At 40.2% G+C, this 25999-nt stretch overlaps 2 protein-coding genes across 3 annotated transcripts in view; one reads left to right on the top strand and one right to left on the bottom strand.

Moving 5' to 3' along the window:
* Positions 1-759: 759 nt before the first annotated feature.
* cskmt (citrate synthase lysine methyltransferase) lies at positions 760-11248 on the bottom strand (the record flags this gene model as incomplete). The annotated part of the gene is made up of 6 exons (XM_080741638.1): positions 11150-11248; positions 8932-9614; positions 8411-8443; positions 5283-5331; positions 2980-3092; positions 760-855 (listed from the first exon to the last, which is right to left on the bottom strand). Exons 1-6 carry the CDS (start codon positions 11172-11174, stop codon positions 760-762), a joined length of 999 nt encoding a protein of 332 aa, XP_080597764.1. The 5' UTR covers positions 11175-11248.
* A 544-nt stretch (positions 11249-11792) lies between these two features.
* The window catches only part of LOC308297699 (uncharacterized protein), a 32298-nt gene continuing 18091 nt past the window's right edge, over positions 11793-25999 (top strand). For both annotated transcript variants that reach the window (XM_080741247.1, XM_080741246.1), the window contains exons 1-10: positions 11793-11851; positions 12999-13076; positions 14322-14396; positions 15856-15948; positions 17763-17840; positions 18996-19088; positions 20538-20615; positions 21765-21857; positions 23307-23384; positions 24530-24622. In XM_080741247.1, coding sequence (XP_080597373.1) covers positions 13004-13076; positions 14322-14396; positions 15856-15948; positions 17763-17840; positions 18996-19088; positions 20538-20615; positions 21765-21857; positions 23307-23384; positions 24530-24622 — 754 coding nt within the window. In that variant the 5' untranslated portion in view covers positions 11793-11851; positions 12999-13003. The remainder of the gene's footprint in view (positions 11852-12998; positions 13077-14321; positions 14397-15855; positions 15949-17762; positions 17841-18995; positions 19089-20537; positions 20616-21764; positions 21858-23306; positions 23385-24529; positions 24623-25999) is intronic.

Below are 25999 nucleotides of genomic sequence, written 5' to 3'. Positions count from 1 at the left end.
TTGTTATTTACATGATTCACGAGTGCCAAATCTGGAATATCCAAAGCAGAAGTGAGAAAGCTAAAATGCCCAAGGTGTTATATCATTATCAGTTAATAAATTAAATTGTATCTGTGTTGTTTTTCAACTTCAATTGGGGTAGTGCTGACTGAGTAAATGTGTTAATATATTTGAATGGAGCAGTGTCTATACCCCTTGCTAGGACCACACATTTGTTATACATGTCAATATGTGTTAATACTGTCTACTTGTGTAGGCTAATGTTTGTCTACCAATTGAGTAACTACATGTCCAATAGTATGTACATCCAAGTATACTCACACATCTACGTTGTATATCCAGTTTTCATGAATGATTAGCAGAATGTTTATAAATCCTATTTGTATATGTGACATTCTGTAAGAAAATAGAAGCTCCCTACTCATGAAGTCAAATAGGATTCCAATAGGAAAACTCAATAGCAAATTTTAATTTGGAACCAATCTTATCTGATAAGTTCTTATAGGATAATAATCCATTTTCTTAAATCTTTTGTCAGAATCTTATAGGATGTTTTTTTTTTACCAGGGAAAGGATTTACAGATATGTAACTACAAAAACAATTTGACCCTATGGATCCATTTGTACAGTCTCAGAGTTAAAACACCACTGAGGATTTTACAACGTGGATCGGTGCTACACAGATTATAGTGCCCTTTGTGCGGACAAAGACTCTTCCTGTTTGAGATGGCATGTGGGTTTGTAGATCGGTGACGTGATCTACAGCTCATCTTTTCCTTTCTTAGCCTTCTTTTCTGGTGGGGCGATCCAGCGTAGTTTGAATTCAGTCGCCTGCTTCGCTAGAGCCATATGCAGCTGTGAGAGAGAATACAATGAATTTAACACAGTACCATATACCAAAAAAATACATTATTCCTGATTAAAGACAATGTGCAATGTCAGGCCTAATAATAATAATATCTAACCTACTTTATACTAAACTAAACTAAACTAAACTACATCATCATATACAGCAGTCTCAACCTTTTCGGGCTGAGACCCCCAAAATAATAATATTTTAATTGACCCCCCCACCCTGTACAAACTTCGAATTGTAGGAGTTGACATTACATTTAGTTTGACTTGATCTATTTCATTGTGAAAATAGCCGATCTACATGCTCACTGTAGATCGGCTATTTTCACAATTTCTGCCTCTGATATTTGACAATTTGACCAGAGGTACAAAAAATGTATTTAAAGTCCTTAAATTGTAACTTTAAAAATGGGCAGATACCCCATACTTATACTATATGTTGGTCTGTTTACTGTTGAGTGAGAAAACAATGTTAACATTTAGCTAAACATCTGGGGACCCCCCAAAATAATTTGGGGACCCCTCCCACAGGTTGGGTCCCGACCCACAGGTTGAGAACCGTTGATATACAGTAGGCCTACCTGCTTAAGAAGCTGGGAGTGTATGGCTGGATCTGTCAAGTCCCCTTCACTCTGTATCTGCAGCCTCACCACAGTCTGTCTGGGGCCTGAAAAACACACACACACACACACACACACACACACACACACACACACACACACACACACACACACACACACACACACACACACACACACACACACACACACACACACACACACACACACACACACACACACACACACACACACACACACACACACACACACACACACACACACACACACACACACACACACACACACACACACACACACACACACACACGCAGGTCATGTACACTGAGAATATCAAGCTGATGTCAATCCGTGATGAAAAATTGATGTCATTATCTTACAGGCAAAACATATGACGGTAAACGTTTTCCTCACCTGCATTGCAGATGAAAGGCAGTTTACGGGAACAGTATTGAGCGTGCCATTCCTTTGTGGAGAGATCCATTGCCACACAGTTTGGTGAGGCTGGGGGTTGTCCCTCTGCCCACTTACGGAAGGGTGTGAAGTTGGTGGGCCAAGGCCACACCCATAGTGGCTTTCGTCTCAAGCCAATCCATCCCTCCTTGTTTACCTCCTTCAAGAGCTTCCATACAGCTTCATTCTCACCTGCGGTGGTGGAAAAGGTACTCAGATATTTAGTGTAGAATAGTCAATAGTGTAGAAATACTCTGTTACAACTGTCACAACTAAAGTGTCAAAAGTAGAAAGTACTCATTATGCAGAATATCCCATTTCACAAGTTTTAAAATGTATAAATTGTGTAAAACTCTTTTGAAAATAGCAGCTCACAATGTGTCACATCGCGGTGCATCGTGAGCTTGTAGATCTGCTATTTTCAAATGGCCTAATGTGTATAGGTGGGTAATTTATATTTTGTAATAACAATCAAAATCTGAGTAAAAGTGCAATATCTGTCTCATAGTAGTGGATTAGAAGTAAAAGTATACAAAATTGGAAAATAGTATATTAAAGTAAAATAAGTACCTCAAAAGTGTACTTGAGTAGAGTACTTGAGTAAATGTACTTTAGTGACTTTACACCACTGCTCACCTGGAGTCTCTATTAAAGCCAAATCCTTGAAATGTTCTCTGCAGTGGTCCCTGGCCTCGTCGTATGTTGTCGTCCCTCTCACAAGATGGTATGTTTTGTTGTCCCCCTCTTCTAGGAAAGATGAGATTGAATAAGTTATTGTGTAATATAAAAACAAGATGCACACATTAGTTTGTTTTCAGTGGTTCAAATACTCACGAGTGAAGCAAACAAAGCTATAACGTGTCCCTGTACACAAGCCACTTCTCCAAAGTCCATTGGGTCTCATAATTGCGCAACCCTTGCCATTAGTTGGCTCCTTAAGGGACCAATTGAAATACTGGGAAGGCTGGTATTTTTCATCTACTGTCCACCACCAAGACGTGTTGAGTCGCAATCCTAGCCAGGCCAATTCCCCCCTTTTGGATGGTGTGGGTGTTGTTTTCTCCAATATGGACTGTTGGGTTTCATCCTCTACCGTGGCCAAGTCAGTGTTCTTATCTCTGCAGTATCTCTGCGCCCCGAGCCAGGACTTCTTGTCGGGAACAAAATCATAGTCGTGGTTGGAATAGGAAGGGGCGATGCCGAACCCTGAGGATTCAATAATCAATAATAATTAATTTTGACATTCATATGAATGTCCAACAAAAAATGCCATTCAGTAGTAAGTGATAAAAAAAATACTTTTTAGTTAATTATTTTTAGGGAAAATGTATGTATTATTACGTATTATGTATTATTGTTGAGTTACAATTATGTTCAAAGCACAGGTTGACTTGATGGCTATACATTTTCAACATTTTGATGTTCCATTTTTAATTAGTGACTAAATGTAAAAGTCCATGGCTTCTTAGCAGTGACATAATAAATATCAGCCAGAAAAGCATAACATTAGGGTGGATTTATCACCTGCATGTTTGAATAAAATAAAAAGCACAATCTGGTAATTATTTCCAACCCTTTAACAGTAGTAACAGAAAGTATTCAATGAGTTTGGTATTCAATGGACTAAACATTGTAACACCACCAGTATTGTCCTTTAATGTCTCAGAAAGTAAACCTCACCTGAGACCAGAATGATTAGCAGAAGAAGCATCTTCACCTCACTTGAATCTGCAAAAAAAAAAAAAAAACATCCGAGAGATATTGTTAAAAGGGTTTTGATCGAGATTATGCCCTCAAAGTGTTTGCAACCAATTCAAAACACCCTGAGATGATGTAACAACTTTAATATACATTTTAGTTTCAATGAAAGAGGCAAGATTATATTAGGTATTTTAAATCAAACTGAATGGCTTTTCAGAGAAAGCCTACATCAACCTTTTTACTTGTTTTTTTTAGAAACACCTATTGAAAAATAATCAAATCTTTCCTTTTCCATTTGTTTAATTTAATTTGGAAAATCAACTGAACAAAAGGTAGGCCTAGACAGGGAACAATGATTGTCCTTCTTCACACACTCACATGTCTTCAAGTGGTGTTTTTCATCAAACACAATTTCTTATTGGGTTAGAAACAATTGTTATCATAATGTACTCACCAAGGTTGAAACTGTCTATGCTGCTTCCTCTTTCATCATGGTGTAAAGATGCTGTGAGCAGTGTCCCGTCCTCCTTCTGACTGAGAGGTCAGGTGCAGACTACTGTCCCCTCATGTGAGTATATTTCTACCCACAGAGAGCTTGCAATCTTCAGATACGCCTTCATCCCATGTAAATGTGTATTCTACAACAGCACGTTAGTCCACGCCTGATGTTTTACATGTGCTTTATCAATAACATTTACTTACTTCATTAGTACTGACGGCATTTGCAATTGTGTTTAGGGAAAATTTAAAACATCATTGTATCAGTGAAACAGGACATGTTTTTGTTATTCTGCAAATGTTTAAAATGTCAAAACAGATGATGTTTGGGATATATTCAAAGATACTTAGTGGCCAACATAAAGCCAAGGGTATCACTACAGGAATTTTGAGAGTATTGATGATCCAACCTCATCAATACAGTAGCATCATCATTCAATTATTTTAGCTGTGGTCGTTTCATCTTTCTTCTGCGTTCTAAATGTACAAGTTTACCTTAAATAAAATTGAGGATTTTATTTAAGGTTTGCAACTTTGCATAGGAAAAGGTACATGACAGTAAGTACAGTTCACTGGTACAAGCTAAAAGGATAGACACCACAAAACATATGTTTACATTGGGGTCCATATTTAAACTCAACATTGAATGACAGACAAATAAAACACAATACTCTGCAGAAAGAAATATCGTAGGAAAAAAGAAATGCAGCAGAGGTAAATGTTCACCTTGGGGCTTCCACGACTTGACTAAATGACTAATTTAAAATCCATACTGTGGTACCCAGCCTAGGGCTGTCACAATTATTACATAATCGTCTAATCGTGATTATTTGACAAAATCGTGATTATTTTTCATAATCGTTTCCATGTTGAAAAATGTTCATATATTTCAAAAATAGTGGAAATAGCAGATCTACAAGCTCACAACGCGTCGCAATGCGACGCGTTGTGAGCTTGTAGATCGGTTATTTCCACTATCAATGTTCTTTTTTAAGTATAAAGTTGTCAAATATGTCAGTAATTTCATTGTATATTTAGGTTATGTGTCATATCTGCCATGTGCAACTTCAAAGCCTACCAACGACAAAAACACAATTAAATCGTTAATCGCCAATTATTTGAGTGACAATTAATCGTCATGTAAAATGTCAAATCGTGACAGCCCTAACCCAGCCTTATGCAATGTAAGCAATCTACCAGTGCCCACAAAGAACACATAGTTTGCGTCCCACTGGAAGGAGACCCCCTGGCAGACCAATAAGGAACAGATGGGGGGGATTATAATCTCCACACTGGCCTTAGAACGCCTAGGGATCCCTCCAGGAGGAAGTTGCTAATGTTGTAGGGGTGTAACGATACATTTTAACAGCGATTCGATACATATCGCGAATACATGGTTGACGATACGATACATGGACAATATTGGTTCATTCATGGTGATATGATACGAGATTACACACATTTATCAATAGACCAGTGTAGCTATATGGAAAGGAAAAGTAATTAAACCCCTCCTTAAAATGTTTTCTTCTTAAAAATGCTAAATACAATGCACAAGTAGGTAGTATCGATACAATCGATTCTTTTCACTGCCGATTGGATACGATACAAAATAAAACGATACGATTCGATTTTAGCCGTTTTCATTTCGATATACTTAGATTTTTTAAGTTAAAAACGATATTTCGATACAGTTACTATATCATTACACCCCTATAATGTTGCTCTGGAAGGAGAAGTGACTGGAGCTCTCTGTTGTAACTGTTACCCCCTGTGACCTGATTCCGGATAAGTGGTTGAAGATGGACGCATTGTTAGAACATCTAGTTTAGTAAAAAAAAAAAAAAAAAAAAAAAGTCAAGACTGATGAAGCTGCCTAGTGTCCTGCATGCCTACATGAATGATTTTTATTCAATTCTATTTTAATTCTGTTACCATCATTCACAGTAGGCCCATGCCTTTACAATATATTCCACTGTTCACCATAAGACTGAACTTGTCGCTCCAATGAAAGCACTGGTTTGCATTAGGTATCCAATTAGTTAAATGTTTTTAATTGATTCTATTAACAAAAAATAAAGGAAGACTAGCTGGGATCACAATGAATAATGAAGAATACATATATGTAGGCTAATCTCAATTTAGGCTATGAATAACACATTTGCTATTATTATGGCAGTCAAAGTAGCTCTGATCCATAGTTTTAGAAGCTCCTACTAATGCTATGGAAGCTAATGTCAAACACATTTTCAGTGCATTTTCACAGTGCTTTGCCTATACAGTAGGCTACGACAGTGAGATATTGTGTCATAGTTGTATTGTATTGATGTGGTACTGTAAGTTGATAACAATTATTTTACCTTCTCTAATTGTGTAGACTTCTTGTAAATATAGGTAATGTAGAATGTAGTCAAATCTAAATGAAATGGACTCTCAAGAGTTAAAGGAGTAGTTCACCCCCAAAATGACTTTTTTTCTATTGATTACTCATGCCATGGAGAGTAGAGTTCAATAATATTTTTAGTTTTTTGTCACATTCCTAAGACAAAAATGTGATTCGAGTAAATTTACCCCCATTGATTCCGGATGGGGACCCGTTTCGAAATGGGTCCCCATCCGGAACGAATGAGGGTACATTTTATTGTTATCACATTTTTGTCTTACTTCTCCTTTAACGATCTATGAGGGTCCATTACCAACTCTTCCATCATTTAACTGGGGACCACCTGGAACCTCCACAAGGACCACTGGTGGTGCCCGGACCACTGGTTGAGAACCACTGCTTTATAAGTTCATTCCATACAGGCCAAGGGAAAGATAGGCAAACAAATTATTCTCGAGAAGTAATCATTTCTTATTCAAAACATTTAAATTAAGCAGGATTTCTTGTGCCGCTTCTCTTCACGGATTTGTTTTTGTTATAACAGCAAACCCTGTGTGTGGTAATGCTGTCCCCAGATGAACCTGCACCACTGATGGTCTATGGTAATTCTGTACCAATCTTGGAATGTAAATGATGCATCCTTGCATGCTGTATGTGAGTACAGCCACAACCACACTAAAGCCCTAAACAAGACAAAGGTTTTCTTTTAATGTGTGTCCTAATCCTTTAGTTGACATTGTACCAGTGAACTGTACTGTCATATACCTTTTCCTAGGCAAACCTCTAATAGTCTTCAATCAATCAATCAATTCTCATGGGACTAGTATTACCATGGGAATCCTGGTCATGTGCAATATTAACTACACAGGACGTTTGTTATTTTAATCCAGTGCGAATAGGGCTGTTTTAGTTTGAAAACACATGGCCTGATTTTTGCTACAGTACGCACTTAAAGCATCCACACTACTCTGGCATTTTTGTATCCCCTTTTGGAACCCTGAATATATATATTTTTTTCATCCCAAATACAAAAAAGGTATTCAGGGTTCCAAAAGGGGCTAGCATTTTTGAACCCCTTAAATGGAGACATTTCATAACATTTCTGATAATAATGTTTTAATTGATGAGAAAACCCAAGCACGAAATAATACCTATATTGAAAACCAGGGGTCTTCAACGTTTTCAGGCCAAGGACGCCTTAGTTGAGAGAGAGATGATGCAAGGACCCCTACAACCTGTTCATAGATTCCATATAGTTTCATTATTTGACAGCACAATCATCAGTGTATTTTGGATTCATGTCAATTTGTGTTCAGATATTTAACCAAGTGAACCATCAATACTTAATAAACATGACCTTTCCCTCTGTACTTAGTCTGCTCTTTTCCCCCTCTACAGTACACCAAACCTCTTTGCTGAAAATAGTAGATCTACAAGCTCACAACGCCTTGCACTGCGAGGCGTTGTGAGCTTGTAGATCTGCTATTTTTGACAAAAGTTCTCAGAATTTGGACGCTAGGGTTCAAGTGGTTAATATAAAAAAGGAGAGAAAAGTTTCAATCACACAAAGATTTGGAGGACCCCCTGCAGTAATCTCTGAGGACCCCCTAGTAGTCCCGGACCCCCTGTTGAAGACCCTTGTTGAAAACTAGTACAGACATCCATGTTCGCTTCCAGATTGGATCAGGTCTTACTGATGTTGAATTATTATAGCAGCTGTTAACCTCACATCACCAGGCTGTAAACTAACATGGTGTGCAGTTAGATTCTGCATTTTATAACGCTACTACTGCCTATGCTATCACATGTGGAAGGAGCGACGACTTAAAATGCCATCATTTTGTTTTGCCAGTGGACATACTACTGTGCTTATATTCAAGGACATTCTGAATGGTACTCATTGATAAGAGTAGGCCAACCAGTTCTGTTGAGTTTTACCCACCTGAGCACTGGAGGATGGGGCCAAAAAGGATGACTACAGAAGAAGTATGGGGAGCGTTAATGAACAGAGCTGCAATGACCCACATTCATGACACAGGCATAAATATTAAGAAGTGCAAGATTTCATCTTAACCACTTAAACCCCATTATTTAGCTGGCCGGAGTCTCCCCGGCTCTATACCAGGCTCCTTCCTGTTTTTGCGTGACACTAAGTATCTTTGCAGAAAATCTATTTGAAATGTTTGTGACTGTATCAACGGATATTAGCTGTACAAGCTGTACTCAACAAGGGACAACAGACTGTTCACCTGTGCTTCATACTTTACATAGGAAAGTAACAATATATATATTTCACTTCCACATCCACAACATGCGCCGGATTTGCGCAATAAAGGAAAGATGAGAGCAACATTCTTCGTTTGAGTCAAGAAAAGAAGAAAATGAGCTGCAAAGTTACACAACGCGTTTACTCCCCAGTCAACTACACGACAATGAACAAATTCAACAAAACAGTAACTATACAGCAGTAGGGTGGGGAATGACTTGGTAACAGTAGTAGCACACTCCCCGCAACTCCCCCACGTCATGCACCGTCACGGTGGCGGCCAGCCCCGCCTGTCCCCGCGCCTCCGTCTCCAGCCACGGCAGTCTGGCGTCCGGGTCCTCGTCAGAGAACTGAAGCAGGGCCCCGGAGGAGCTCTGCAGAACCCTGAGGCACTGGCCCAGCACGCGGCTGGCCTTCCCGCTCCCTTCCCGGGACCTCAACAAGGCGTCTATGGTGCCCTTGTCCACGACGAGGTCCAAACCGCCGGACCCGTAATGTCCGTGGAGCTCCGTGCAGTCCAGCTCCAAGAACTCCAGCCGAGAGCGCGGGTTCTGAGGTTCTAGGGTCTGGGCTCGCGCCTGCGCCTGCATGAGACCCACGGCTACGGGCGAGATGTCCGCGCAGGTGACGTGGACGGCGACGGGCGAGTGTTTGTATATGCAAGGCCCCACGGCGGAGGTGCCACAGCCCAGGTCCAGGACTCGGAGCGAGGCACCCGACTGGGACTGAGACTGAGACTGCAGGGTCGGCAGGATGAAGCTGCGGACCGAGTCGAAACCAAAGAACCACTCGAAGTTCTTGAAGGTTGGCGCGGCGCTGCTGTTTTCGGTGTAGAAGCGGTCCCAGGTCGCTTTCTTGTCCATGTTTTCAATGAGTTCAGCTATAAATTAAGATGCAAAAGGAAATGGATCATTTTAAAAGTATATACTTTTCCTGAAATGCGAATACCCTGCCAGACAGAGCTCAAAACAACTGCACAGATCTAAAACTATATTGTTAGAATTGGTATGAAACCGAACTCAAACAACATAGTGTAAGAGTTTACAGTAGGCGCCAGTAAGACGCCTAAGGGCGAAAAGCTTAGGGCGAGGTTGTGCCATGTCTTGGCCATCTGGCCAAAGGGATTTGGTTCCCCTGGAATCACAGGGATCTCCATATGTGGCAAAAGGGATTTGGTTCCCCTGACATTACAGGTTCCCCTGGAATCACAGGGATCTCCATATATGGGCATAAAAGGGATTTGGTTCCCCTTGCATCACAGCTATAGGGATCTCCATATATGGCAATGAAAGGGATTTTGTTCCCAAGACATCACAGTGATGACAGAGCGTGATGTCAGAGCGTGAGAGTCAATCAACAAGAAAGACAAGCGTTACCCGACCGGCCGTCCGGACAGACACGGACAAGATGTGGCGGTTCTGATAGTAAACTGTGACCTACAGTCGCAATAAACCAGGGATCAGCAAGCATCCTTTTTGCCATGTTGTCATTTTCTTGTTTGTCAGTGTGTCAGCTCAACATTAAGTTTCATTAATGTACAATAATGTAATATCTCCAATTGATTTTGATGGCCCATGTATATAACAACCTGTTGTTTTTTTTTTTTTTTTCTTTCTTTAAAATAATATTTTCTTTCACATCAGGATGGATCTGATGATTAATTAATTAATTTAACTGCAGGGTTTCCTGCAGCACTTTATTGGCCAGGGGGGCCCCCTGGCCTAAAATCTGTCCCCCCTGGCCAAGAGACAAGAGTCAACCTCTCCTTTTATGTTGAGGGCAAAAATAAGAATTAGTCTAAAATAAGGGAATTAATTTAGTTGTGTTTTCCGTCATCATGGGCACATTCATGTGTTTTTTATAGGGCAAAATTAAGAATTTATATTACAAATTAAGTGAATTAATTACTTGAATTAAATAATTAATTATCAAAGATTTTCGGCACACGCGCAAGCTCGTGCGCCATGAGATCCCCCCTGGTCAAGACTTTTTCCTGCAGGAAACCCTGAACTGACTAAACATTTTGTTGTTATCTTCAATACAAAAAAAAACTCTCTCACACTATATGTCAGAGTGTGCCTGTGATTGACTTGATTGATTGAAGACTTTATTCGAAGTTTGCACGGAAAAAAGGTACAGTTTCATGACGGTACAGTTCACTGGTACACTACAAGGTCAACCAAAAGGAGATCCTAGCACTTTTCATATAAAAATGAGTTCACCCTTCTCTGTGCCAATGTTGTCACCATGGTTGTCACCCGTGGTTTAAGGTTGCCAAAACCCAGTGACCTATTAATAGCTGATTAATAGTGACATGATAGCTAGCTAATGTTGTTAGCTAGCTTGCATTTTATGTTTGTGATCGTACTCAAGTCAAGAGGGTAAACAAATGAAAACTACATGATTCAGACGTACCTATAAGAGTAGAATGCTGCCGCATACATGATGCCACTGTCACGGCTTTAGCTTTCCACAGCAGCCTGTGTAAACATGCTAGTTTGATAGAGAACAGAGCCATGCTGGATGCTGCCTGGCTTTGGCTTTGACGGGCAACTTGAGATCCCATAGCCTGGATGGCCGGCTGGACTGTGATTGGCCAATTGGTTGCCAAACAACCAGTGGTGTAAAGTACCTTACTGTACTGTAAGTACTTTTGAGTTATTTGTATTTTACCTGAGTAATTCCAATTTCCAGTACTTTTACTTCTACTCCACTACATCTTGGATCCAAATATTGTACTTTTACCCCACTTCATTAATTTGATAACATTAGTTAGTTACTTTTGTACGAGACATGCAGGGCTACAAATCTACCTAGTAACAATCCTGACCAATGATGATTTTTCAAAGCATTCCTTCATCGTTCACCACGCCCCCCACCCGGCCGCCCTCATTCCATTCTATTTTTAGCACTGAGGGCATGCAGCAGCTTCAGACAAACAGTGACACGTGAGTCACATGCTCAGACAGTAGGTGACAGCCAGACTTGATTGGTAAGATTTATTAAAAAAACAAAAAAACAAAAACTGGGGGGGATTCGAGGAAGTAATTACAGGATGTTTTCCTTTCCCCCGCGAGCCATAATACTGGACAGACGTCTGTCGCATATCTCTCTAGGGTAAGTCCGGCGAGCATCATATAGCGACATTAAAATACATTATTATTTAAGTCAAATAAATTGAATGACCGGGTCGCAACCAGTGGTGAGTAGTATTAGCAATGCAATGGTAATAATAATGCGAGGTAATAAAAAGCTGTTTTTAGCAGCTAGAGCAGAGCCGTTAGCAGCACTAGCACTATAGCTAAAAATGACCATGTCATGATGTCAGCAAGCTCATTGCTATGACTAATGACTAGGCTATATTAGCCTGCTATTACGATATATCTATATCAGAATTAACGCTAGGCACTGTGCACCAAAATGAGGGAATAACTCAATTATAAGTGATAATGATAAACCGTATTATTACCCGTATCGTCCGTATTCTTAATAAGAAGCATTTTAATCCGATCGGTTGTGTTGTGTTTTTATGTTTTAATGTATCATTCAGAGTGCAGTACACAAAATACTTCTTATTAAACAATACGGAAGATAGGGGTAATTCTGCTTGAGCGTACCATATTGTGACATCCGTGAGCCCATAAGCACTTTATTTCTGAAATCTGAACGTTTATGTAGACATAAGCGGCAAATTGGCTAAACTGCTCAGGTTGAGGTGAGGTCGTTGCAGGGCTAAAACATAGCTAGCATAGCATTGCTCTCACACTATTACTGCAGATACTTTAAAGTATCATTACTGCAATGTAGAAATAGGCTACACTGTTAAAAGTACATTTCCAACAATTACTTGAGTAAAAGTGCAAAAATATTAGCATGAGAATGTTCTTAAAGTACCAAAAGTAAAAGTACTCATTGTGCAGTATGTACCCTTTCAAGTGAAATGTATTCAAATGGCCGAGATGTATACAGATAGGGCTGAAGTGGTTAATGTAGGCCTATGTTTTGTTATGATAATCACAATGCAGTACAGTAACTATACTAAAAGTACAATATTTTCCTCTGAGATGTGGAGTAGAAGTTAAAAATAGCTACAAAAAATTGGACCTATACTTCTATAGCCTCTCATATTGCATATAGCCCCAGTAATACTGCCTTCAAATGAACAAACAAAATGTTTTTATTAGGTTGACTATTTGTAGTCAATATTTACTTACCGTACTCTCGATGAGAGACTACCGCCTCTCATCATCCTTAATGTCTACAGGTACCATGCCAGACGGTACAGGGCAGGAGAGAGATGGGGACACAGAGGAGTTCTCCATCCTTTTGGACCAGACTGATGGTGCGTCTGATAATAATGTCAAGGTTTTTTTTAATCTTTTTCGATGTGGTACAAAAACAAGGCAAAATATTCTGATTTCAAATGTAAAAAGAATTGTACAAAGCGCTACTGCTTTGTTGTGAAAAAGTACTGTTTTTGACACAATGTTCATACTAGGATGAGATATGTATATACTGTGTGTGTGTGTGTGTGTGTGTGTGTGTGTGTGTGTGTGTGTGTATATATATATATATATATATATATATATATATATATATATATATATATATATATATATATATATTATATATATTATATATGTATACATATATTAATAAGACGCCTCAGGCGTCTGATGTATATCGGACCAGTTACCCATATATGGAGATCCATGTACTGTATAATATAGTACATCCCTTTTATGCCCATAAATTGAGATCCCTGTCTGAACCAGCCGCACAGATATGGGCTGTCTTCCTCCGTATATGGGCATTCCCATATGAAGTCTTGTTAGATATGAGCTTAATATTGATGACATCAGTGATCTCCATATATGGGCATGAAAGGGATTTTGTAAGAGTGATTCCCATGACATCACACAACATAGAATATATTTTATGGACATACATGGAGATCCCTATCTGAACCAGCCACACAGATATGGTATGGGCCATGTCTTGGCTATCTGGCCAGTGATATGTATCGATGCGATGACATCAGGGATCTTCATATATGGGCATAAAAGGGATTCTGGGGAATACTCATATATGGACTTTTACAGTAAAAGTCCAACATTTACTTGAGTAAAAGTGCAAAAGTATTAGCATAAGAATGTTCTTAAAGTACCAAAAGTAAAAGTACTCATTGTGCAGAATGTACCCTTTCAAGTCAAATGTATTCAAATGGCCGAGACGTAATACAGTGTATATGGCTGAAGTGGTTAATGTAGGCCTATGTTTTGTTATGATAATCAAAATCTACAGTAACTAGTAACTTAAAAGTACAATATTTTCCTCTGAGATTTGGAGTAGAAGATAAAAATACAAAAAATTGGACCTACTTCTATAGCCTAAGATGCACAGGGTATTAATGGACAGTCTAGCTCAGGGGTGGGAAACTTTGATGATGGAGAGGGCCACTATATTTAAGTGGTCAGTAATACTGCCTTCAAATGAATGAACAAAATGTTTTTATTAGGTTGACTATTTGTAGTCAATATTTACTTATCGTACTTTTCATGCCTCTCATCATCCTTAATATCTACAGGTACCATGCCAGACGGTACATGGCAGGAGAGAGATGGGGACACCGCAGAGTCCATCCGTATGGACCAGACTGATGGTGCGTCTGATAATAATGTCAAGGTTTTTTATCTTTTTCAATGTGGTACAAAAACAAGGCAAAATATTCTGATTTCAAATGTAAAAGAAATTGTACAAAGCGCTACTGCTTTGATGTGTTTTTCACACAATGTTCATAGTAGGATGGACCTATGACGGGTATCTTAGGCTAGGCTGTATACGGTACCGCCGAGATGTTGTGACATCACAACCTAATTCCACTGCATTTCATCATTTACAGTAATTACAGTACAGTACAGTAATTTAGGAAGTTTCTGTCTTGTCATCATGTCTTCCTTTTCCCAGCGAGCCGTTATAATGAACAGACGTCTTTCGAATAGCTCTTCATTCAGGGTAGGCCCAGCGAAGCATCATAGCTACATTCAAATAAATTATTATTTAATTCAAATAAATTGAATGACTGTACGCTGTGTTGTAATTAACCAGGGTTGCAACCAGGGGTGGGTAGTAATGTATTAAAGGTAATAAAAAGTGGTATGTGGTATATGAGACTATAACCCACACCTTGAATCAGTTTATATCAAAGCCAGGTGCGTTATTTCTTTCCACTGTGCCGTGAGGCTGAACTAGAGAAGCGAGCAATTGATTTTCAAAACCTGCCGTGCGGGTGCTTCTAAGCACCGCCCGCATGCATAGGACAGTGACTGAATGGCTCCGAGCGGGGCTTGTAAAGTCAACAAGCGCCCTCTATTCTCCAGGCACCACTCGGCTATTAGTTTAGGTTGCTATGCTAGCGTTTTTGATGTGATGTTCACCCACATAGCAGCTAAATCTGGATGAAAATAAACGTGTATGGATCGAAGTGTTGTTTCCATATTTTTTGGCAAAAAGAATGACGTGACTTTATAAACACACACTGGCTTCCGTAAGTTCCGTTCCTGGATGTGGCTGGTAAACAAGGAAATGTCTCTTGCTGGTGGCGGAGAAGTGTACTTTTTTCTTTAAATAATGGAATGCTATGATTTTCATGTTGCAATAGAGGGTCGGAAACACTCGGCTCCGCCTCATGTTTCCCAACGCCTCTCAGCCGGTGTATACTATCCCGGTAACCACTCGCCTCTTGTGGCTTATTGCTTTATTAAGCAGCTAGCTATTTACCAGCCCGGGGTAGCCCCACTAGCTAAAAATGGCCATGTCATGGATCGATACCGTTGTTATGAATAGGCTATATTAGCCTGCTATTACGATATGTCTAGATATCAGAATTAACACTAGGCACTGTGCACCAAAATGAGGCAAGGCCATTCTCATTCTCTCAGTCATGACGATGACGGAGAGGACCACTATATTTCCACACTCACTTCAGAGGGCCACATTGCATATAGTCCCAGTAATACTGCCTTCAAATGAATGAGAAATTTGTTTTTATTAGGTACTATTTGTAGTCAATATTTACTTACCGTACTTTTCATGCCTCTCATCATCCTTAATGTCTACAGATACCATCCTAGACGGTACAGGGCAGGAGAGACCAAGAGATGGGGACACTGACACTGCAGAGTCCGTGTGCATCCCTGTGGAGCAGACTGATGGTGCGTCTGATAATAATGTGAATCATTGTCAAGGTTTTTTCTCTTTTCAATGTGGTACAAAAACAAGGCAAAATATTAGATTTCAAATGTAATGTAAAAAAAAGTGTACAAAGCACTACTGCTTTGATGTGAAAAAGTACTGTTTTTTACGCAATGTACAGTAGGATCGAGATACAGTATGTATATACTGTGTGTGTGTGTGTGTATATGCTGTATATATAACTGTGATTAATCTTATCATTTGTGTAGTTAATCACGCAAGGGGGGCTCGAGTCAGGTTTAGCACCCTGTGGCATGCAGAAAAATCATCACCTATGACAGTTATCTTAGGCTGTACACGGTACTGCCCAGATGTGGTAACATCACAACCTAATTCTACTGCATTTCATCATTCATTCAGCTCATCTTCACGTGTACTTTGTCGGTAGACACAAACAGTGTCCGCTTAGCTCGCTCTGGCTAGTGTTGACACTGACAGACCCGGAAAGGGAGATGCATGCATATGTTGCATGCACGTCGTAAAGTCGCTGTGATTGGTTGAGATGGCCGTACAAGCCAGAAGTATAAGCAAATCCCAAATTAGACCTACGGAAGCCTCAAAAGGTTAAAATAAAAGGCAAAAACCCCTTTTTGCCTACGGAACTCGCCTTCGGCCTATCGGTAAGAAACAAATTGACCCTTTTAACTGTGATTATAATACAATATAAATTAGTAATACAACTATCCTAAATTATAATACACTATAATGGATTATAACTGTGATTATAATACACTATACAGTATTAAAGCTATACTGTGTAAGTTGCTCAACTAGTGATCAGTAGCGGTATTGCTTTTTTCGGCCGGAGTCGTCGCGGACCACCGCCGCAGACCACCGGAGCGGCGCCGCAAACCACCGCGACCGATAGTAATCCGTGGAGGGGTAGAACGCATGGTAGAAGTCATTTTCTGGCCAGGATTTGTGGATTAAGAGGTTAAAATCCTTCACCATGGTAAACACTGTAGCCAAGCGGAGGCGCTTCCTGGAGACCATAGCAGATAAGCTGTGATTGGCCGGTAGTGTACCATGTGTGCATGATCGGCGATGTGATTGGGCAACGTATACACAACGTATACAGATGATGCAGATTACGTCATTTTGGCGCGAAATCCCGCCCCTGTCACTGCTAAAAAGAAAACATATAAAGAGAAGGCTTCAGAAGCTGAAAATAACGGAGTGGGTGTTCTAAAACTTTAGCGATTTAACAGTTAGGACAATTTTAAGATTTGTTTTATAAAAAAAGTTACATGGTACAACTTTAATGTATTACTATGAGAATTATAATACACTATAATAGATTATAATAGTGGTTATAACACAATAGAATCTTTTATCATGTATTACAACTATATCCTGGTGGTCTAAATGAAAAGTCAGTGAGTGATCAGTCATTATGAAGTGTTTGGCCCTGTTTGGCCTAGCTCAGACCTACTCTAGAGTGGATACTTTTTAGTACCACGTTTAGTACCACCTTCACACCACTCTACCCAGGTCCTTGTAGTGGAAAACCTGGCACAAGTGGGCGGTGTGGTGTGGAGTGGTGTGGTGTTGGGCCTGTGGAAAATGGGCTAATGATCAGTCAGGCTCAGGGGTGGGCAACTTTGATGATGGAGAGGGCCACTATATTTCCACTCATATTGCATACAGCCCCAGTAATACTGCCTTCAAATGAACAAACAAAATGTTTTTATTAGGTTGACTATTTGTAGTCAATATTTACTTACCGTACTCTCGATGAGAGACTACCGCCTCTCATCATCCTTATTGTCTACAGGTTCCATGCCAGACGGTACAGGGCAGGAGAGAGATGGGGACACAGAGGAGCTCTCCATCCTTATGGACCAGACTGATGGTGCGTCTGATAATAATGTCAAGTTTTTTTATTTTTATTTTATTTTTTCAATGTGGTACAAAAACAAGGCAAAATATTCTGATTTCAAATGTAAAAAAAATTGTACAAAGCGCTACTGCTTTGATGTGAAAAAGTACTGTTTTTGACACAATGTTCATACTAGGATGGAGATACGTATATACTGTGTGTGTGTGTGTGTGTGTGTGTGTGTGTGTGTGTGTGTGTGTGTGTGTGTGTGTGTGTGTGTGTGTGTGTGCATTATTTCTTTCCACTGTGCCGTGAGGCTGAACTAGAGAAGCGAGCGTTTGATTTTCAAAACCTGCCGTACGGGTGCTTCTAAGCACCGCCCGCATGCATAGGACAGTGACTGAATGGCTCCGAGCGGGGCTTGTAAAGGCAACAAGCGCCCTCTATTCTCCAGGCACCACTCGGCTATTAGTTTAGGTTGCTATGCTAGCGTTTTTGATGTAATGTTCACCCACATAGCAGCTAAATCTGGATGAAAATAAACGTGTATGGATCGAAGTGTTGTTTCCATATTTTTTGGCAAAAAGAATGACGTGACTTTATAAACACACACTGGCTTCCGTATGTTCCGTTCCTGGATGTGGCTGGTAAACAAGGAAATGTGTCTTCCTGGTGGCGGAGAAGTGTACTTTTTTCTTTAAATAATGGAATGCTATGATTTTCATGTTGCAATAGAGGGTCGGAAGCACCGCCTCGTGTTTCCCAACGCCTCTCAGCCGGTGTATACTACCCCGGTAACCACTCGCCTCTTGTGGCTTATTGCTTTATTAAGCAGCTAGCTATTTACCAGCCCGGGGTAGCCCCACTAGCTAAAAATGGCCATGTCATGGATCGATACCGTTGTTATGAATAGGCTATATTAGCCTGCTATTACGATATGTCTAGATATCAGAATTAACACTAGGCACTGTGCACCAAAATGAGGCAAGGCCATTCTCATTCTCTCAGTCATGACGATGACGGAGAGGACCACTATATTTCCACACTCACTTCAGAGGGCCACATTGCATATAGTCCCAGTAATACTGCCTTCAAATGAATGAAAATTTTGTTTTTATTAGGTACTATTTGTAGTCAATATTTACTTACCGTACTTTTCATGCCTCTCATCATCCTTAATGTCTACAGATACCATCCTAGACGGTACAGGGCAGGAGAGACCAAGAGATGAGGACACTGACACTGCGGAGTCCGTGTGCATCCCTGTGGAGCAGACTGATGGTGCGTCTGATAATAATGTGAATCATTGTCAAGGTTTTTTCTCTTTTCAATGTGGTACAAAAACAAGGCAAAATATTAGATTTCAAATGTAATGTAAAAAAAAGTGTACAAAGCGCTACTGCTTTGATGTGAAAAAGTACTGTTTTTTACGCAATGTACAGTAGGATCGAGATACAGTATGTATATACTGTGTGTGTGTGTGTGTGTATATGCTGTATATATAACTGCGATTAATCTTATCATTTGTGTAGTTAATCACGCAAGGGGGGCTCGAGTCAGGTTTAGCACCCTGTGGCATGCAGAAAAATCATCACCTATGACAGTTATCTTAGGCTGTACACGGTACTGCCCAGATGTGGTAACATCACAACCTAATTCTACTGCATTTCATCATTCATTCAGCTCATCTTCACGTGTACTTTGTCGGTAGACACAAACAGTGTCCGCTTAGCTCGCTCTGGCTAGTGTTGACACTGACAGACCCGGAAAGGGAGATGCATACATGTCTGTTGCATGCACGTCGTAAAGTCGCTGTGATTGGTTGAGATGGCCGTACAAGCCAGAAGTATAAGCAAATCCCAAATTAGACCTACGGAAGCCTCAAAAGGTTAAAATAAAAGGCAAAAACACCTTTTTGCCTACGGAACTCGCCTTCGGCCTATCGGTAAGAAACAAATTGACCCTTTTAACTGTGATTATAATACAATATAAATTAGTAATACAACTATCCTAAATTATAATACACTATAATGGATTATAACTGTGATTATAATACACTATAAAGTATTAATGTATTACTATGAGAATTATAATACACTATAATGGATTATAATAGTGGTTATAACACAATAGAATCTATTATCATGTATTACAACTATATCCTGGTGGTCTAAATGAAAAGTCAGTGAGTGATCAGTCATTATGAAGTGTTTGGCCCTGTTTGGCCTAGCTCAGACCTACTCTAGAGTGGATACTTTTTAGTACCACGTTTAGTACCACCTTCACACCACTCTACCCAGGTCCTTGTAGTGGAAAACCTGGCACAAGTGGGCGGTGTGGTGTGGAGTGGTGTGGTGTTGGGCCTGTGGAAAATGGGCTTAAAAGTACAATATTTTCCTCTGAGATGTGGAGTAGAAGTTTAAAATAGCTACAAAAAATTGGACCTATACTTCTATAGCCTAAGATGCACATAGGTATTTCATTGATGCTGATGTCTTCAGCCAACGATGAGAGTCTGAGGGTATTAATGATCAGTCAGGCTCAGGGGTGGGCAACTTTGATGATGGAGAGGGCCACTATATTTCCACTCATATTGCATACAGCCCCAGTAATACTGCCTTCAAATGAACAAACAAAATGTTTTTATTAGGTTGACTATTTGTAGTCAATATTTACTTACCGTACTCTCGATGAGAGACTACCGCCTCTCATCATCCTTATTGTCTACAGGTACCATGCCAGACGGTACAGGGCAGGAGAGAGATGGGGACACAGAGGAGCTCTCCATCCTTATGGACCAGACTGATGGTGCGTCTGATAATAATGTCAAGTTTTTTTATTTTTATTTTATTTTTTCAATGTGGTACAAAAACAAGGCAAAATATTCTGATTTCAAATGTAAAAAAAATTGTACAAAGCGCTACTGCTTTGATGTGAAAAAGTACTGTTTTTGACACAATGTTCATACTAGGATGGAGATACGTATATACTGTGTGTGTGTGTGTGTGTGTGTGTGTGTGTGTGTGTGTGTGTGTGTGTGTGTGTGTGTGTGTGTGTGCATTATTTCTTTCCACTGTGCCGTGAGGCTGAACTAGAGAAGCGAGCGTTTGATTTTCAAAACCTGCCGTACGGGTGCTTCTAAGCACCGCCCGCATGCATAGGACAGTGACTGAATGGCTCCGAGCGGGGCTTGTAAAGGCAACAAGCGCCCTCTATTCTCCAGGCACCACTCGGCTATTAGTTTAGGTTGCTATGCTAGCGTTTTTGATGTAATGTTCACCCACATAGCAGCTAAATCTGGATGAAAATAAACGTGTATGGATCGAAGTGTTGTTTCCATATTTTTTGGCAAAAAGAATGACGTGACTTTATAAACACACACTGGCTTCCGTATGTTCCGTTCCTGGATGTGGCTGGTAAACAAGGAAATGTGTCTTCCTGGTGGCGGAGAAGTGTACTTTTTTCTTTAAATAATGGAATGCTATGATTTTCATGTTGCAATAGAGGGTCGGAAGCACCGCCTCGTGTTTCCCAACGCCTCTCAGCCGGTGTATACTACCCCGGTAACCACTCGCCTCTTGTGGCTTATTGCTTTATTAAGCAGCTAGCTATTTACCAGCCCGGGGTAGCCCCACTAGCTAAAAATGGCCATGTCATGGATCGATACCGTTGTTATGAATAGGCTATATTAGCCTGCTATTACGATATGTCTAGATATCAGAATTAACACTAGGCACTGTGCACCAAAATGAGGCAAGGCCATTCTCATTCTCTCAGTCATGACGATGACGGAGAGGACCACTATATTTCCACACTCACTTCAGAGGGCCACATTGCATATAGTCCCAGTAATACTGCCTTCAAATGAATGAAAATTTTGTTTTTATTAGGTACTATTTGTAGTCAATATTTACTTACCGTACTTTTCATGCCTCTCATCATCCTTAATGTCTACAGATACCATCCTAGACGGTACAGGGCAGGAGAGACCAAGAGATGAGGACACTGACACTGCGGAGTCCGTGTGCATCCCTGTGGAGCAGACTGATGGTGCGTCTGATAATAATGTGAATCATTGTCAAGGTTTTTTCTCTTTTCAATGTGGTACAAAAACAAGGCAAAATATTAGATTTCAAATGTAATGTAAAAAAAAGTGTACAAAGCGCTACTGCTTTGATGTGAAAAAGTACTGTTTTTTACGCAATGTACAGTAGGATCGAGATACAGTATGTATATACTGTGTGTGTGTGTGTGTGTATATGCTGTATATATAACTGCGATTAATCTTATCATTTGTGTAGTTAATCACGCAAGGGGGGCTCGAGTCAGGTTTAGCACCCTGTGGCATGCAGAAAAATCATCACCTATGACAGTTATCTTAGGCTGTACACGGTACTGCCCAGATGTGGTAACATCACAACCTAATTCTACTGCATTTCATCATTCATTCAGCTCATCTTCACGTGTACTTTGTCGGTAGACACAAACAGTGTCCGCTTAGCTCGCTCTGGCTAGTGTTGACACTGACAGACCCGGAAAGGGAGATGCATACATGTCTGTTGCATGCACGTCGTAAAGTCGCTGTGATTGGTTGAGATGGCCGTACAAGCCAGAAGTATAAGCAAATCCCAAATTAGACCTACGGAAGCCTCAAAAGGTTAAAATAAAAGGCAAAAACACCTTTTTGCCTACGGAACTCGCCTTCGGCCTATCGGTAAGAAACAAATTGACCCTTTTAACTGTGATTATAATACAATATAAATTAGTAATACAACTATCCTAAATTATAATACACTATAATGGATTATAACTGTGATTATAATACACTATAAAGTATTAATGTATTACTATGAGAATTATAATACACTATAATGGATTATAATAGTGGTTATAACACAATAGAATCTATTATCATGTATTACAACTATATCCTGGTGGTCTAAATGAAAAGTCAGTGAGTGATCAGTCATTATGAAGTGTTTGGCCCTGTTTGGCCTAGCTCAGACCTACTCTAGAGTGGATACTTTTTAGTACCACGTTTAGTACCACCTTCACACCACTCTACCCAGGTCCTTGTAGTGGAAAACCTGGCACAAGTGGGCGGTGTGGTGTGGAGTGGTGTGGTGTTGGGCCTGTGGAAAATGGGCTTAAAAGTACAATATTTTCCTCTGAGATGTGGAGTAGAAGTTTAAAATAGCTACAAAAAATTGGACCTATACTTCTATAGCCTAAGATGCACATAGGTATTTCATTGATGCTGATGTCTTCAGCCAACGATGAGAGTCTGAGGGTATTAATGATCAGTCAGGCTCAGGGGTGGGCAACTTTGATGATGGAGAGGGCCACTATATTTCCACTCATATTGCATACAGCCCCAGTAATACTGCCTTCAAATGAACAAACAAAATGTTTTTATTAGGTTGACTATTTGTAGTCAATATTTACTTACCGTACTCTCGATGAGAGACTACCGCCTCTCATCATCCTTATTGTCTACAGGTACCATGCCAGACGGTACAGGGCAGGAGAGAGATGGGGACACAGAGGAGCTCTCCATCCTTATGGACCAGACTGATGGTGCGTCTGATAATAATGTCAAGTTTTTTTATTTTTATTTTATTTTTTCAATGTGGTACAAAAACAAGGCAAAATATTCTGATTTCAAATGTAAAAAAAATTGTACAAAGCGCTACTGCTTTGATGTGAAAAAGTACTGTTTTTGACACAATGTTCATACTAGGATGGAGATACGTATATACTGTGTGTGTGTGTGTGTGTGTGTGTGTGTGTGTGTGTGTGTGTGTGTGTGTGTGTGTGTGTGTGCATTATTTCTTTCCACTGTGCCGTGAGGCTGAACTAGAGAAGCGAGCGTTTGATTTTCAAAACCTGCCGTACGGGTGCTTCTAAGCACCGCCCGCATGCATAGGACAGTGACTGAATGGCTCCGAGCGGGGCTTGTAAAGGCAACAAGCGCCCTCTATTCTCCAGGCACCACTCGGCTATTAGTTTAGGTTGCTATGCTAGCGTTTTTGATGTAATGTTCACCCACATAGCAGCTAAATCTGGATGAAAATAAACGTGTATGGATCGAAGTGTTGTTTCCATATTTTTTGGCAAAAAGAATGACGTGACTTTATAAACACACACTGGCTTCCGTATGTTCCGTTCCTGGATGTGGCTGGTAAACAAGGAAATGTGTCTTCCTGGTGGCGGAGAAGTGTACTTTTTTCTTTAAATAATGGAATGCTATGATTTTCATGTTGCAATAGAGGGTCGGAAGCACCGCCTCGTGTTTCCCAACGCCTCTCAGCCGGTGTATACTACCCCGGTAACCACTCGCCTCTTGTGGCTTATTGCTTTATTAAGCAGCTAGCTATTTACCAGCCCGGGGTAGCCCCACTAGCTAAAAATGGCCATGTCATGGATCGATACCGTTGTTATGAATAGGCTATATTAGCCTGCTATTACGATATGTCTAGATATCAGAATTAACACTAGGCACTGTGCACCAAAATGAGGCAAGGCCATTCTCATTCTCTCAGTCATGACGATGACGGAGAGGACCACTATATTTCCACACTCACTTCAGAGGGCCACATTGCATATAGTCCCAGTAATACTGCCTTCAAATGAATGAGAAATTTGTTTTTATTAGGTACTATTTGTAGTCAATATTTACTTACCGTACTTTTCATGCCTCTCATCATCCTTAATGTCTACAGATACCATCCTAGACGGTACAGGGCAGGAGAGACCAAGAGATGAGGACACTGACACTGCGGAGTCCGTGTGCATCCCTGTGGAGCAGACTGATGGTGCGTCTGATAATAATGTGAATCATTGTCAAGGTTTTTTCTCTTTTCAATGTGGTACAAAAACAAGGCAAAATATTAGATTTCAAATGTAATGTAAAAAAAAGTGTACAAAGCGCTACTGCTTTGATGTGAAAAAGTACTGTTTTTTACGCAATGTACAGTAGGATCGAGATACAGTATGTATATACTGTGTGTGTGTGTGTGTGTATATGCTGTATATATAACTGCGATTAATCTTATCATTTGTGTAGTTAATCACGCAAGGGGGGCTCGAGTCAGGTTTAGCACCCTGTGGCATGCAGAAAAATCATCACCTATGACAGTTATCTTAGGCTGTACACGGTACTGCCCAGATGTGGTAACATCACAACCTAATTCTACTGCATTTCATCATTCATTCAGCTCATCTTCACGTGTACTTTGTCGGTAGACACAAACAGTGTCCGCTTAGCTCGCTCTGGCTAGTGTTGACACTGACAGACCCGGAAAGGGAGATGCATACATGTCTGTTGCATGCACGTCGTAAAGTCGCTGTGATTGGTTGAGATGGCCGTACAAGCCAGAAGTATAAGCAAATCCCAAATTAGACCTACGGAAGCCTCAAAAGGTTAAAATAAAAGGCAAAAACACCTTTTTGCCTACGGAACTCGCCTTCGGCCTATCGGTAAGAAACAAATTGACCCTTTTAACTGTGATTATAATACAATATAAATTAGTAATACAACTATCCTAAATTATAATACACTATAATGGATTATAACTGTGATTATAATACACTATAAAGTATTAATGTATTACTATGAGAATTATAATACACTATAATGGATTATAATAGTGGTTATAACACAATAGAATCTATTATCATGTATTACAACTATATCCTGGTGGTCTAAATGAAAAGTCAGTGAGTGATCAGTCATTATGAAGTGTTTGGCCCTGTTTGGCCTAGCTCAGACCTACTCTAGAGTGGATACTTTTTAGTACCACGTTTAGTACCACCTTCACACCACTCTACCCAGGTCCTTGTAGTGGAAAACCTGGCACAAGTGGGCGGTGTGGTGTGGAGTGGTGTGGTGTTGGGCCTGTGGAAAATGGGCTATTAATACCCTCAGACTCTCATCGTTGGCTGAAGACATCAGCACCAATGAAATACCTATGTGCATCTTAGGCTATAGAAGTATAGGTCCAATTTTTTGTAGCTATTTTTAACTTCTACTCCACATCTCAGAGGAAAATATTGTACTTTTAAGCCCATTTTCCACAGGCCCAACACCACACCACTCCACACCACTCCACACCACACCGCCCACTTGTGCCAGGTTTTCCACTACAAGGACCTGGGTAGAGTGGTGTGAAGGTGGTACTAAACGTGGTACT

The sequence above is a fragment of the Nannobrachium achirus genome, assembly GCF_963921795.1.
Source record: "Nannobrachium achirus genome assembly, chromosome: 14".
Classification (NCBI taxonomy): Eukaryota; Metazoa; Chordata; class Actinopteri; order Myctophiformes; family Myctophidae; genus Nannobrachium; species Nannobrachium achirus.
The sequence above is the reverse complement of the archived record's forward strand: the minus strand, read 5'-3'. Positions and strand labels throughout refer to the sequence as shown.